The sequence below is a fragment of the Somniosus microcephalus genome, chromosome 2, assembly GCF_052327205.1.
Source record: "Somniosus microcephalus isolate GS21.2 chromosome 2, FLI_Smic_1.0, whole genome shotgun sequence".
NCBI classification, from domain to species: domain Eukaryota; kingdom Metazoa; phylum Chordata; class Chondrichthyes; order Squaliformes; family Somniosidae; genus Somniosus; species Somniosus microcephalus.
In genome coordinates this window covers 159,154,848-159,171,346 of record NC_140988.1, presented here as the reverse complement: position 1 = coordinate 159,171,346, position 16,499 = coordinate 159,154,848, and the positions used below count along the sequence as shown (strand labels likewise).

Sequence of the window (16,499 nt, the reverse complement as noted above, 5' to 3'; positions counted from 1 at the left end):
AATGTTTAATTTGAGCTGTAGGTCTGTGAGGATGGTAATGATGGACAAGTGGGACTTGGTATGGGATAGGATGTAGGTAGCAGAGCTTTATGGAGCAGGAATTTCTGGAGAGTAAAAAATGGGGAAAAGGTGCTGAAGTAGGGGTGGAGACAGGAGGTGTTACTGAGATGGAAGTAGGCAGTTTTTGTGCTGGAGAGGATGGGTTGTGATGGGTTCAGAAACTCAACTCAGGATCGAGGAGAATGTTAAAGTTGTGAAAAGTCTGGCTCAGTCCCTGACAGCAATTTGCATTTATATAGCAGCAATGATTGTGACTATGATGAGCACATTGTGGAAATGGTAACAAATATCATATAAAGTCAGGTTTTCAAGTTTGACATCAACTTAAGCAAGTTTTTTGGAAGGAAGAATAAAAAAGCAATGAGGTTAGAGTTTTTTTCAGCACTGCCATTTCCCAGGCGCAGTGAGGAGGATAAAGAGTGGAGACCTGTCAGGTCTCCGCCCATCTTGCACTGCTTCAATATTTCCTGGGGCTTCCCCACTGTGCATATGTAGGGCTGAGCCTATAGTAATTTAAGTGAAACAGGATGGGGTGTTTCTGGCCTCCCACAAATTGTTACTTGACTTACGATTGTTGGGTGCCTAAGAAAAAATTGGTGAAGAGGCCAGCCCCTGGATCCCCACAGCCTGGAGGGTCAGTGGGGGAGCTGAAGTCAGACTCAATGCATTGGAGGCAAATTAAAAAATTGTATTCCCCCCTTCCTCCTCCCCAGGATGATCTTGTGAACTTGGCGCCATCTGATTGTTACTTTCCAGGAGGAGCGAAGGCCCAATCTCGGAGCCAGGAGCACAGGGACAGGCCTCTCCCGATACTTAGGTGCACAGACTAGCCAAGGATCAGGCCTGGGTCATGCAAACCGCCTGGGGCAGGAAAAACTCAGGCAGCTTCTTCCTCACTGGTGCCGCACACCTGACGTGTGTTGTACCCATCGGAGGCACAGCGAGTACCCATAGAGGGAAACCTACCCTATTATGTGTCAAATCTGAACCATGATTACTTAAAGTAACATCACCTTCATTTGTTTACAAGCATGGAACATAGTGGCGTAAATCATTGTGGGGTGAAATTTGTCCTCTTGAAAATTTTACCAAAATGTTGGCATGATACAAACTGTAAAAACCCCTCTGAACTTCACCCCCCCCCCCCCGTGTTATTTGCATATGATGCCAAAAGTAGCTCACAGCCCTTCTCCACTCCTCAATAAAAAAGGTTTGCTGGACTTTTCCTAGAAAGACAATGCCCTTTTTACTATATTGGAACTCGCCTACTGCATTATAAGAGTAGAAACTCATTTATTTTTGATGTTTCTAAGTTATTATTGAGTTTTTTTATAGAAACATAGAAGATAGGAGCAGGAGTAGGCCATTCAGCCCCTTGAGCCTGCTCCGCCATTCAATGAGATCATGGCTGATCATCCAAATTCAGTACCCTGTCCCTGCTTTCTCCCCATATCCCTTGATCCCTTTAGCCTTAAGAAATATATCCAACTCCTTCTTGAATATATTTAATGAACTGGCCTCCACCGCCCTCTGTGGCAGAGAATTCCACAGGTTCACCTCTCTGGGTGAAGAAATTCCTCCTCATCTCAGTCCTAAATGGCTTACCCCTTATCCTTAGATTATGACCCCTAGTTCTGGACTCCCTGGCCATCGGGAACATCCTTCCTGCATCTAGTCTGTCCAGGCCTGACAGAATTTTATAGGTTTCGATGAGATCCCCTCTCAATCTTCTAAACTCCAGTGAGTATAAGCCCAATTGACACAATCTCTCCTCATACGTCATTCCTGCCATCCCAGGTATCAGCCTGGTGAATCTTCGCTGCACTCCTTCCATGGCAAGAACATCCTTCCTCAGATAAGGCGACCAAAACTGCACACAATACTCAAGGTGCAGTCTCACCAAGGCCCTGTACAACTGCAGCAAGGCATCCTTGTTCCTGTACTCGAACCCTCTCGCTACGAAGGCCAACATACCATTTGCCTTCTTAACTGCCTGCTGCACCTGCATGCTTACCTTCAGCGACTGGTGCACAAGAACACCCAGGTCTCTTTGCACTTCCCCTTCTCCCAATCTATTGCCATTCAAATAATAATCTGCCTTCCTGTTTTTGCCACCAAAGTGGATAACCTCACATTTATCCACATTATACTGCATTTGCCATGTTTCTGCTCAATCACCCAACCTGTCCAAATCGTACTGGAGTTTCACGACATCCTCCTCACAGCACACCCACCCAGCTTTGTGTCGTCTGCAAACTTGGAGGTATTACATCCAATTCCCTCGTCCAGATCATTAATATATATCGTGAACAGTTGGGGTCCTAGGACCGATCCCTGCGGTACCCCACTAGTCACTGCCTGCCACTCGGAAAATGACCCGTTTATACCAACTCTTTGCTTTCTATCTGCCAACCAGTTCTCTATCCAAGTCAATACCTTGCCCCCAATCCCATGTGCCTTAATTTTGCACGCTAATCTCTTATGCGGGACCTTATCGAAAGCCTTCTGAAAGTCCAAATACACCACATCCACTGGTTCTCCCTTATCTATTTTACCAGTTACATCCTCAAAAAATTCCAGTAGATTAGTCAAGCACGATTTACCTTTTGTAAATCCATGTTGACTTTGTCCGATCCTGTCACTGCTTTCCAAGTGCTCTGCTATTACATCTTTTATAATGGACTCTAGCATTTTCCCCACCACCGATGTCAGGCTTACCGGTCTATAATTCCCTGCTTTTTCTCTACCAATTCTCTGCCAATTAACCTTTAATTAGACTGCTAGAGGTCCTGGGATAACTCCGGTTCCTTGAGCCATCATCAGTTTCAGTTTTCAGCTGATATACTTTGAAGTTGGACCTTTGTTAAAACACTATTCAAATGTCAGGTAGGGCTTTATCATGATGGTATCAACCCTACACTGCAAACCAAGCCTAGAAATTACTGTTAGTGATATTAATGGATGAATGCTTAACGTGTTGATACGGCATTACTCTGTCCATTATTGCACAGAGGCATTTATGTTATGTGAGTGCTTTAAACATTTTTCCACTAATATCAATAACAGTCATCTCCAAGCTCTAGTCACTTACAAAAGCAATTTAAAATTAAAACAAATCATTTGGAACATTTACTTCAGCACATCTGGCTTTCCCTTTTCCCCTGTTCTTTGTTCCTCCATGTTCTCTCTGTTTTTATTATTTGAACAGCATTATTTCTATTTACCATGTCCTAATCTATCTATTTTAACTTTTTTTAAATTTAAGACAATTTCGTTCTCAACCTCCCAGGTCTTGCAATTCATTTTGAAGGTGAACGCTATATTGGGGGAAAAAATGACCCTTGATTGGCTGTAAACCTGACCCACTCTGGTTTTCCAGCCATTCCAAGCCTGGAGTATAAAGACTGATGTGGTTGTGTCAGAGACCTGACCAGGTTTATCTTTGATGCAGTTGTTTTGTGTCAAATACCTGCTATTGCTGGATAAACTGGGGTAGATAATTGTCTTCACCATCTGGGCAGTAATCTAGCAGAACAGATAAGCCGAAATTTATAGAACCCTCCCAATCTGCATTCCATTGAAATGTGCCTGCTGGTTCCTGCAACAATATTTGTATAATACACAGGCTGGGGAGCATTATCATCTGGGATTGTTATGTTGTAACTAATTAATAAATAAATTGGCCACAACCAGTCTTACGGTCACAGTTTCTCAGACTGCGGGGGTGAATTTACACAGGGGGCTCACCCGCTGTAACTTCGGCAGAAGAGCCACGGAGCCTTGGAAAAATGGCGTTTACATAGTTCGGCCAAGATTTCCCTGGCTCTTCCACCAAAGCAGGACAAACCTCCGCGGAAATTCACCCTTTCTGTATTTAGTAAAACAGTATTCCAAATTAAAGAGACACAAACCTGCGGTGTGAATGAGCGATCATTACAGTAGCCCAAAATAATGGTTACTGCAGCATCTAACATCTTCTATTAGATTTTTTAGCATTTTGTGCAGTAGTGGATTTATCATGGATAAAAAAAGTGATAAATTAGATAACATCCACCCACAGGAAATTGAAGCCCTGAGAGCACTGCACATTTAATATAAAAATTAGAAGCAGATATGTCAATCATTATGCATATGTTGTTCTTTGACAGGGCATTGATGGAGATCCAGGGTTAGATGTAAGTCTTATTTCATTTATACTCTGTTTTTACAAGTCTTGTTTCTACAGGATTCCAATTGTTTTCACTTAAAGGAGAACAAAATAGAATTTGTGAAGTCTTTAGCCTTTTTAAAATTTTGATTACTTTATTTGCGGATTTCAAATTACAAAAAGATCTTTTCTAGGAATATTATCGCCATTGAGAAAGTGTAGAGGCAAGCAACAAAGATGAATCCAGGTATCAGACAATTAACTGATGAAGAAATGTTAAGAAAGTTGAGTATGTTTCCTTTGGAAAGAAGAAACTTCGCAAGCTGTCCTAAATTAAGCTTTTAAGAAAATGAAAGGACTGACAAAATTAATCCAGGGAAATTGTTTACTCTGGCAAAGGGTTCAAATACCAAGGACTCAAGTAAAAATTAGGAAGTTAGGAGTAAGAAGCAAACACGTGAAGATTGAGACAAACTGCTCCCTTTATACAATAAACACTCAATTGCCAGTAAAAGTAGTCTAAATGAACAGATTTGTTACTAATCTTTGTAATTTTTTTTCACAGCAGAAATGACAAATTTATTCAGAGTCATTTTGATGATTTTTTTTTCTTTCAGGGTTTCTCTGGTCCTAAAGGAGATAAAGGAGAGCGGGGAGAAAAGGTGCAGTTACAGATCTGTTCATTTACGAGTGTCGTGAAATGGCTGTTTTCATTGTTGGTGAAATGAAATGATCTGTGAGCATGAGAACCAGATGCACTTAAAGCTCCAGTATTCCTTTTTAAGTTGCCATGGGTAAAACGCAATACAGTGAGTGAGATAACCTCGACTCACTCTATATGTGCCTATTGTATTACCTTACAATTGTAACTGAACACGGTATGGTAAAGTACTGAACAACAGGACTGAACGGATACACTGCAAATGGTGCTCATCTCAATTAATTCACTCGGACTATTTCCCATTTCATTCCATGGTGTTTATAGATCATGTTCAATGTCACGTGGATAATCATTAGCAGATAAAAATAAGGAGCAGCGAAAAACTTGGTGGAGATAGTGATGTGCAAAGAACATTATATAAATGTTAGAACTTGGATCATTTTCTTACTAATTGTTTTGCATCTGAAGTGAAAGCTAGGCAACAGTTGCCAACATTGTTATAGGCAACTGTTTGCATACAAGGATTTCCATTCGAAATGTATGTTACATATTGACATAAAACTTAACCACAAATGGTGACAACAATGTCAACATACACTAGGTTTTTATATTTGGTCAGAGCTCAACCAGTAATATTGGATTTACAATTTTTCCTGGATGCCCATCATAGATCATTACCTATTTCATATATTTTTGATTAAGGTAATAGGTATATATTTTTTTTCATTTTACTTTCTCACCTGGGGTGAAATTCTCACAGTTGATAATTTTACAGAAAAGCTTCGTCTGACTGAAAAACACAAAAAATCTTGTTTTTCTACTAATTTTATCAGCATGGGCTGATAAGTGGCAGGTAACATTCGCGCCACAGAAGTGCCAGGCAATGACTATCTCCAACAAGCGAGAGTCTAACCACCGCCACTTGACATTCAGCGGCATTACCATCGCCGAATTCCCCACCATCAACATCCTGGGGGTCACCATTGACCAGAAACTTAACTGGACCAGCCACATACATACTGTGGCTACAAGAGCAGGTCAGAGGCTAGGTATTCTGCGGCGAGTGTCTCACCTCCTGACTCCCCCAGAGCCTTTCCACCATCTACAAGGCACAAGTAAGGAGTGTGATGGAATACTCTCCATTTGCCTGGATGAGTGCAGCTGCAACAACACTCAAGAAGCTCGACACCATCCAGGACAAAGCAGCCCACTTGATTGGCACCCCATCCACCACCTTAAACATTCACTCCCTCCACCACCGGCGTATCATGGCTGCAGTGTGTACCATCTACAAGATGCACTGCAGCAACTCACCAAGGCTTCTTCGGCAGCACCTCCCAAATCCGCGACCTCTTCCACCTAGAAGGGCAAGGGCAACAGACGCACGGGAACACCATCACGTCCAATTTCCCCTCCAAGTCACACACCATCCTGACTTAGAAGTACAGATAGACTATCCTTTATCCGCACTTCCGAAAACCGAAAACCTCTAAAAACGGAAAGTTTTTTCGCGGAGTGTAAGTCGTGCGCTCGACATGACCCGAGTGGCGCCAAACATGACAGGAGTGGTCCGGGAGCTCTGCCTTTCCCTGTGAGCAGGGCAGAGGGTCACAGAGTTCCCTCCTGGGTAGGAGATTGCAGGCCGAGCCAGGCAGTGTGAAGGAGGTACCGGGAGAGTGAACCCAACAATACAGCGGCCCGTCCGATAGCTGCAGCGGCCCGTCCGATAGTCTTTTCTTCCCCCCCCCCGCCCCCGAACTGATTTGCGGGCCAACTTAGTGTAGGAATCAGCCGATATCCGGCTTTCCCACAGCTGACGGCGGCAGTCGAGCACCAGACCCCCGCTAAGTCAAGGAATTCAGATACGGAGCAGGGGGAGCCGGAAACCTCGATCTAACGGCAGAAATCAGGAGCCGTTTTGTTAGGTTTTTTTTCTTCCCCTAGCATTTTTTTTCTTCCCCTAGCATTTTTTTAAACAGTCAGGCTGTGGAAAGAGTCTCTGTAGCTTAGCAACAGCTTCAGAGACGCTTCCAAGGCAGGTCCCGAGTGTTTACAAGCTGTTGCTAAGCAACAGTGTTTGTTGTCAGATACGGAGATGAAAACCTTCTGAAATCTGAAAAATTCCAAAAACCGAAACACAGCTGGTCCCAAGGTTTTCGGATAAAGGATAGTCTACCTGTATATCGCCGTTCCTTCATCGTCACTAGGTCTAAATCCTGGAACTCCCTACCTAACAGCACTGTGGGAGGACCTTCACCACACGGACTGCAGTGGTTCAAGAAGGCAGCTCACCACCACCTTCTCAAGGGCAACCAGGGATGGGCAATAAACGCTGGCCTTGCCAGCGACACCCAGATCCCATACACGAATATAAAAAAAAAGGAGGAACCTCCTGCCCCCAGCTCTTTTTTTTAGGTCTTTCTGGGTAAGATCCCTGCTATGCCCAAGAACTTGCAACAGGCAGTCCACCACTGTTGTTCCTCACCGACTGGGAGATGTACACAAATGGCCTGGGTTACCTTCACTCTGATTCTTCTCCATACAATAATTTTACATAATCTGAATTTTTGCAACAACAAAAAATTAAGCAACAGGTTTCTCTAATTTCTTTATCATTTGACAATAATGTTTCAATTTGATTAGTTAAGAGTAAAATGCTAATTTTGATGGGCCCACGTGAAGCCAATAATAGCAAACAAAAACTGAATGCAGCGTTGGAAACTGGTTGATTGAGCCAGATAATAAGGAATACTGAAGCTTTTGTCATTTGGATTTGAACACGTGTGTTTAGAAATGAAGTGCAGTGATGTTTATTCAGAGAGCACTCACTAGACTGCATGCGCGATCCATCCATAGCTTTCCTGTGGACTTGTATGAGCTGTCCATCTACAATGGCATGAGCTAGATATCCACTGCTCTCCTATTGACTGTTAAACTATCCACAACACTCTGTAGACTGTATAAGCTGTGTCCATCCAGAGCTCTTCTATAGGCTGCATGATCCACAGTGTTCTTATGGACTACATAAGGTATCCATCCAGAACTCTCATGTAGCCTGCAAGAGTTGTTCATTTGGTGTAGACTGCACAAGCCAACGTTCCACATCTATTTATATAAGCAAAGAAATCAGCAATATCACTGGATGGACACTTAACACATTCCTATGACATTCCTCTGTCCACTCAGTGTTAGCCTATTTATTTTAAATAGTTTAACTGCTCCATTAAAAATAGTGGCCAGAGGAATGTCATATACACAAGGTAAGCATTCATCTGCCGATATAACTGACAGCAATTTCTAGGCTGTACACTATATGAGCTATTACAGCTCTTTTTTGAAGTGTATAAGTTATCCATCTCTTGTAGACTGTATAGGGCTGATAGTCTGAGTGCGCACTGCGGGCGTGGAGCCTCGCCCACTGGCAGCACATATGAGGAGATTGTGGACAGTGTTGCCGCAGCTTCCCAATAGGTGCTGCCAGCTGGCGAAGCTCCTCACTAGAAGCACGTACTCGTGTGCTATCCATCCACTGCTCTTCTTTTAAGTGTATGAGCTATCCAACAATAGTAGCTCTAAGGTCTTAATCAGGTTTTTTCTCTGTCAGACTTTTGAACTCTTGGCATAAGTGATATGAAATGCAATAAAGTCAGTGATCAAACCACTGACACAGTTTTATGAAAATTATCACACGGAAACATAGTACATGGAATTTTCCAAGACCTTAAAAACCGCATCAGTTACACTTTTAAATTATTCAAAGAATAAAATATCAAAGGATCTATCAAATTTTTTAAAAGAACACAATACAGCTCTTTCATGACTAAATGCCATGTTTCATGGGTTGAATTCTCTGAGGGTGTGTGAAATTCCCTGGTAATCAGATGTTTGCTTTGGTTGGATATCTCATAACATCAGGAGGTCTGTGTTCAGCATTGTTAAATGATTACATTTAATTTCCATTTTGCTTCCAATTGCACAACTGATTGAATTGTTACTAGTTTATAGAGGTAGTGTCCTTTTCCCTTTGACTATGCAGAACTCTTGAATGAGGACAGTGACCACTGGCTGCAGCATGTATCATTGCTGCAGAAAATTGCCAGAACACTGTAGAGCAGATTTCTGTTGGATTGCTAAGAGCATTCTTAGGTAAATGCAAAGGGCCACTTCCTCTGTAGAAACTGTAACCCTTCCAGATGCTTCTTATTCCTGTTGCTCAGATTGAAGCATGCTTCACTTTCCTGGAGGTGCCTACCCTTCTCCTTCCCCCTCTGCCCTCTGAAACCCGAGCATATTGGTTCCCACCTATGGACCTGCCCCACCCTTTTACTCCTTAATTTGACTGCTATAGTAAGACTTGTAGTTTTACCCCTTTCTGAATATAACTCACTCCTAGTGTTCCTGCAACCTCACTAATTTCCCTTTTTTTTCTAATATCATCCCTTATCCTCACTGCAGTCCCTTTACTCCTTATAACCGTCAAGCATTTTTCTGGCTTTAAACTCATTATTACTCTTTTATTGTTTAAGTCTTAGCGTTCAAATTGGCTAACGCAATGTACAGTAACATGTAGCAGTGTCTGAGTTCACAATAAAACTTTTTTTTTGACCAAACCATTGTGTCCACAGGGGGAAAAGGGAAAGAAAGGCAAAAAAGGGCCTAAGGGGGAGAAAGGAGAACAGGGTGCCCCTGGATTAGATGCACCTTGCCCATTGGTATGTCTCTGCTGTGTATTGGTATTCAGACATCTTTAGCCAAACAAAAGAGAGAGGCACATTCTGTCTAACATTCCCAAGGCATATGATGAAATAATACTATTTACTCAATATTTTATCTGAAGATTTTACAGTGATATCATCTACAACATTGCCTTGTAGCATTCTGGCCACAAGGATATCAGGATTTGTTCCATGTGTGTAAAGGGGGTTTCAGTCCTATCACAATTATTGTGCTTTGAGGCATACAGCTTCACACACACATCAAGTATTTAAAAGTCCATACCATTTCAGATCCTTTGTTTTTGGAGGGACAAATTTCCAATTTGTTTCAAACTTCCCATTTGCGATTTGCAATGTACAATCCAAGATGGAGACACAAGAACGTTTTACAAATTGAGCATTTGTTTCTTAAAGTAGGCATTATTGAGACGTTAAATGTAAAAATAGAAAGAAAGGATGCTCAGTTTCACAGTCCTTGTATATTTCCAACTTGGCTTATGTCATGGAAACCCTCTCTCTGCACACTGCCCACGAAATCAGTAGCTGCTTCTCTCTCCTGTTTGTAAACTGTCAAGTGTTGGCCTCTCAGCAGGCAGAGCAATTTACTTGTCAATAACAATGCAAGTTAATTTCAATAAACAGGGACTCCGAGGCAATAAGGGGGAAAAAGGGGAGCCAGGCCAACCTGGCCTGGATGGGCTGGATGCCCCTTGCCAATTGGTACAGTATTCTTTTTCCTACCAACCCTGCATGTAGTCTTTAATTAGGCAATCTGTCATAATGCAAAGTAGTGGTCTGATCCTCTTTGCATTGCAGGTTTAATGCACGTGCATGAATATACCTTCCTTCAACTAACGTATCCCAATGCAAGAGGAGTGTGCTTGTTACTTACTTACTGACCAATATGTAACATGTGCTGTATAATGTGATACAGATAGAATTCTCTCCAGTGTATCACTGAGGAATTTGGGGGAAATCAGTGGGATGTGATGCTGATAAATGATTTAGTAATAATGAAACAGCAACATATACAGTGCATTAGGAAATACAAAATGGTCTTCAGAATCACGCTGTGTTGGTCATTAATAGAAATGTCTGCAAAAGAACCCAAACTTCTTCAATGGATTGAAGGCCAGTTAGTGGCTCCTTTTACAAAGTAAAAAGAGGAATTTGATACAAATGCATTAACCGTTCATACGATTGCATTGCCAACAGTAATTTCTACCCTAATAATAGCTGGATTTGTGTCTGCAAGACACTTATTTCTGTTATGAGATCTTAAATTCAGCAGGACCTCCGCCTTCCCGGTATTTCCGGGTTTCACGGCCGCTGACACATGCCCCCACTCCCTCCCCGCCTCTCCGCTCCCTCCCCGCCTCGCCGCTCCCATCCCGCCTCTCCGCTCCCTCCCTGCCTCTCCGCTTCCTCCCTCCCTCCCCCTCCCCTTCCTCCCTGCCTCTCCACTTCCTCCCCCCTCTCCGATCCCTCCCCGCCTCTCCGCTCCCTCCCCGCCTCTCCGCTTCCTCCCTCACTCCCCCCTCCCCTTCCTCCCTGCCTCTCCACTTCCTCCCCCTCTCCACTTCCTCCCCCCTCTCCGATCCCTCCCCACCTCTCCGCTCCCTCCCCGCCTCTCCACTCCCTCCCCGCCTCTCCGCTTCCTCCCTCCCTCCCCCCTCCCCTTCCTCCCTGCCTCCCTGCCTCTCCACTTCCTCCCCCCTCTCCACTTCCTCCCCCGTCTCCGCTCCCTCCCCGCCTCACCGCTCCCTCCCCGCCTCTCCGCTTCCTCCCTCCCTCCCCCTCCCCTTCCTCCCTGCCTCTCCACTTCCTCCCCCCTCTCCGATCCCTCCCCGCCTCTCCGCTCCCTCCCCGCCTCTCCGCTTCCTCCCTCCCTCCCCCCTCCCCTTCCTCCCTGCCTCTCCACTTCCTCCCCCTCTCCACTTCCTCCCCCCTCTCCGATCCCTCCCCGCCTCTCCGCTCCCTCCCCGCCTCTCAACTCCCTCCCCGCCTCTCCGCTTCCTCCCTCCCTCCCCCCTCCCCTTCCTCCCTGCCTCTCCACTTCCTCCCCCCTCTCCACTTCCTCCCCCGTCTCCGCTCCCTCCCCACCTCACCGCTCCCTCCCCGCCTCGCCGCTTCCTCCCTCCCTTCCCCCTCCCCTTCCTCCCTGCCTCTCTGCTTCCCCCCCCCCCCACTCCCTCCCCTAAAATGAAGTCATCCTTCAAAGGCTATTGTCAACTCATCCTCTCTCAAGTTAATAAACTAAGACACAGATAGCTGGAATGTTGTAGTAAAAACAGATGTTTGGGATAGTTACAGCAGAGGTACAATTTCCAGATGGGTGGGTCGAGTATAATCATTTTAATTCTAACTTGTTATGTATTTGGAAACATTTCAAAGTACTCTTATTAAAAATCCCAATTTGTGTTAACTCCTAGAAACTATAGAGGGGAAAAAAACATTATTTCCACAGCAGGTGCAAAGAGCAATGTGAATCATTGCAGCATTTATTTGTGTTTCTGACCTGAGATAAGAAGGTACTCCTAGTATACTCTTCTAGTTGTAATATACCAATCTTGCTTACTTAATGCTCCTTATCCCTTTGGCAGTATCAGTTATAACAAAACATGCTTTCCCTGAGCTCAGCTGTTCCAAGCTTATACTAGCAACCCTTCACTGATTATTAACATAATGTCAAGGCTCCTGGCTTATCTTAACAACTTGCAGTTCACTTCCAAAAAAGGACTCAATTTTTCAATATTAGAATTCCATACTGCTTCCCAAACCTGTCTTAGCATTTAATACAACCTCTGTTTCAGTTTTGATATAAAATATGTAACCAATTGTACCCCTTACCTCCATTGTACCAATAGGGCAACATTTCCAATATTAAATATTCATTTGGGACAAGTATAAATAATAAAAAATCATCATCAGTGAAAATGTTTGCACAAAGCTGTTTTCAACTGATTGATCACAAAGATTAATTGTAGTATTTTAATAGAACACTGCATTTTGATGGGATTACATCTCACACATGAATGAAGATATAACCGTGGAGTGGTGCACACATAGTTACAAAAAACTATGGTGTTTTGTATCTGGTTCTTTCACAGTTCAGACCCATTCAGTCCAGTTAAAAAGGTAAAGGTGTTAAATGGAATGTGTTGCTGTGCATGGTTATATTCTCTTGGTACAAAATGCCAATTCTGTATGATGCTGACAATGTCATAGTTCTGATTTCTGGACATTATATTTGATTTATTGTAGAGATATACGATAAGAGACAGCTAGCAATAAGCTGCAAGGCTGCTATTGATCATGAGTGCTAAACTTGAGTCACTTAAAAACTGTAAGTTAGATTTGACTGCATATCAATAGCACCCTGTAGTTTACAGAAAGAGTTTCAGTCGAAAGCCCTGATGTTGCTGATTCTAAATGACAGAACAATGGGATAATAAAGATGATAGTGGTGCAATGAATGATGATATTTAAACTCATGACAAGTTCTACTGTTAAAACTGATGTAAAAATACTTTGCATCATCAGGACACTCGTAACCAATCTATAACAGCGTTTCCAAAACTCTGATAGATGACTTTTCTTAAGAAGCAATGTGATTACTGAGATATATAGAGGCAGATGTTCCTCTGCTTAACAGCCCATGTGTGCCAGTTACCAGGATTTTAGGGACAGGAGAAAGAAAGAAAGAAAGATTGCATTTGTATAGAGCCTTTCACGACCACCAGATGTCCCAAAGCGCTTTACAGCCAATGAAGTACTTTTTGAAGTGTAGTCATTGTTGTAATGTAGGAAATGCGGCAGCCAATTTGCAGACAGCAAGCTTCCACAAACAGCAATGTGATAATGACCAGATTATCTGTTTTTAGTGATGTTGATTGAGGGATAAACCTTGGCCAGGAGCAGACATCTGTACCACTGGGTGTCTGCCTCATTTGTGCATTAAGCACATTTCCTGGATGGGACATGCGAGTGACCTAATAATGCCTCCTGCGTCAGTCTCCGGGATTATTTTAATTCTTCTTAACCCTTTTTATTGCGCCTGGAATGAATAACACCCATTGAAACTAGGTGCCAGAGGTTATGGGGCTGCCTCTTCAGATTGTAAAGAGGCAGGCAGCAACCTCCTGGGACCCCAGGTAAGTAACGTTCCTGGGCTTCAGTTCAGCAGGCTGCACTGCGAGGATGACAGTAGACCAAAATTCCGCTTGAGATTTATGCTGCTACAGGCCTTTAAGGACGCACAACTTTCCAGCCTTGATTTGAAGAAACTGCCAATTCTAAAGTGATACTCCTGCCCAGCAGACACCCAGCCCATTTAAACTAGCTAAATACAGCAAAGCACCTGGGTTCAGTGGAGGTCAAGCTGGATGAATGCAAAAAGCGTACCACCGAACTTATGCTCGGGTGAAATTGGGGGAGGAGAGTCGGACCCATGTTCTCGATGAGAGAGCATTGCATTTCATATATGTGCCTGGAATTTCCATGTGGGTTCTCCAGATCTCACGCCATTTTTGCAGGGTTTCCGCCAACCTTTTGCCAGAGTTACAGCGAGAGAACTCCATGGAAGTTCTACTCCCATGGACTGTAGGTGTTAAAAACAGGATCTATGTAAATACATGAGAATACACAAGCGAATCAGCAGACTGTATACTATATAACTAAAGACAGAACATAACCATAATAATAAAATCATCCCTTACCCCTGTGATATGTGGGGCTAGGCCATAAAATGAGATATGGGTGTATTTTCGCAGATTTTAGTGATCTAATACTGAACACTCATGAGATATCCTTTGCTTTTTTAAAATTCATTCTCAGGATGTGGGCATCGCTGGCAAGGCCGGTATTTATTGGACATCCCTAGTTGCCTTTGAGAAGGTGGTGGTAGGCTTTCTTAAACCACTGCAGTCCATGTGGTGAAAATGCTCCCACAATGAAATTAGGTAGGGAGTTCTAGGATTTTGATAATGTGGGTCATCAAAAGTAAGTCTGACCCTGTTCCTGGGTTAGGAAGGGAGGGCGGAAAAATCAATTCAGGACTCTCTTAAATCAATTGGAAAATACACGTGGCAATCAGGTAAGGGCAGCATAAGGCTCAGCTGGGATGTTGACCCTCCCATTGTTAAATAGCCTGTGTACACTGGTTCACAAATGAAGAATGACAACCCAAGAACTGCCAGTGCTGGCAAAACCAACAAAGCCAGCACATTCAGGAGGGGAGAATATTGAGAGGGCAAAATGCCAGCTCACAAAAGAAAGTTCCAAAATACAACCACATTTTCAACTTGCAAATTTAAAAAAAAACTCTGAAAAGAAGCCTGTACCAATGTTGAAAATTACAGAGAATAAGGCAATTAAAAACACTGGACCAGAAATTGGGCTATTTAGTGCCACGAGTTACCGCCGCGATCCTGGCGAAAAATGGCAGCTGCCACTCTAACGCCCTTCTCTGGCACAGGACTGGGCGGCCGCCATTTTGGTGAGGGCCTTAGCGTTACCAATAGCAGCGCTGGCCCTGGAAATGTAAATGGAGAGAGGGTGACATCAGTCGGCGTGCAACGTGAACTTCGACCTAGTTCAGCGCTAGGTCTTATGCTCGCCATGAAAACCCAGCATTCAGCAGATTGACAGAGACATTGTCAGCACCTCTTAAAGAGTCATATATATCTTTCAGGTAAGTTTGCACTTAGCTTTTGGACTGGATCTTTTTGATTTTATTGAAGAAATGGTTTGGTGCAATATATGTTAAAAGTTTTTTTTAAGTGTGCAGGGACTGCTGCTGGATGCTTGCAAGGCCTCAGACAATAAAGGAAGGCCTCTGAGAAGACAGAAAATGCTGGAAATACTCACCAGATCAGAAAGCTTCCATGGAGAAAGAAACAGAGTATGTGGGCTAGATTTTCCAAGCCCCGAGGAGGCGGGCATGGAGGCGGGACAGCCAGTAAAGTAGCAGAAAGTGGGGGCGGATGGCAAACCCGCCCCCATCCCACCTCCGTGCCCTTTTGCCAGGAGGCGGGAAGATGTGCTGCTTAGGGTCCCGTCTCCTGGAGGCAGGAAAGGGATTAAATCCTTTTAACTGCCTGTTAACAGGTAGTTAACAGGCAGATAAAAGGATTAGTGCCATTTTACCTTCTCAGGTGAAGGCTTCCCGACCTCGGAGAACCCCGCCGGGTTGGAGGAGTTGAGTAGGTCTGTGAGGGTCCAAGGTGCCTGGAAGTAAGATGTAGAGGTGAGTGATGGGTGCAAGTGTGGAGTGGTAATATGTAAGGTGAGCGATAAGTGTAAAAAAATGTTCACTTACCTTGGTTTCTGCCTACAGCCTTCATCCGCCCTGGATCGGGAGACCCCGACATCTTCCTTGTCGATTTCACAGACTGGCTGGTGGATCCTCCGACCCAACAGTCATCTGAAATCTACAAAGTTGAAAGATTTGGTGAGTCCTGAACAGAAGGACTCCTCAAACTACAGAGAATGTCAGTGTTTGATAGCTTCACAGAGCTGTCAAACACTGACGTTTCTTCTTTCAAGAAGTCTTGACAGATAGCACGTCAGACGTTGACGTGCTCTGTCAGTGACTTCCCCCCTATTTGGCCTGCTGAGCCCGCAGGGCGGGCTTAACAAGGTCAATCAGGGGGAAATCCCGCTGGTTGGCCAGAAGATGATGGAGGCGGGACATTGACCCGACAAGCAGCAGTCCCGCCTCCAACTCGTCTCCATTGAGAAAATCCAGCCCCATGTCTCAGGGCGCGATGCTGCCTGACCTGCTGAGCATTTCCAGCATTTTATGCTTTTATTTCAGATTTACAGCATCCGCTCACAGAGGGAAAAGGAAGACACAGAAGAGGAGGAAACAGAAGGAAGAATGCAACCCAGACAGCCTCTTTCTGGCCGGGTTATC

At 44.0% G+C, this 16,499-nt stretch overlaps 1 protein-coding gene across 1 annotated transcript in view; it reads left to right on the top strand.

The window, feature by feature from the left end:
• Positions 1-16,499, top strand: part of col25a1 (collagen type XXV alpha 1 chain) — a 256,959-nt gene that overhangs the window by 226,715 nt on the left and 13,745 nt on the right. Inside the window, exons 29-31 of the mRNA XM_085965125.1 lie at positions 4,209-4,235; positions 4,825-4,869; positions 9,494-9,580. Of these exons, the coding sequence (XP_085821251.1) occupies positions 4,209-4,235; positions 4,825-4,869; positions 9,494-9,580 (159 nt within the window). The remainder of the gene's footprint in view (positions 1-4,208; positions 4,236-4,824; positions 4,870-9,493; positions 9,581-16,499) is intronic.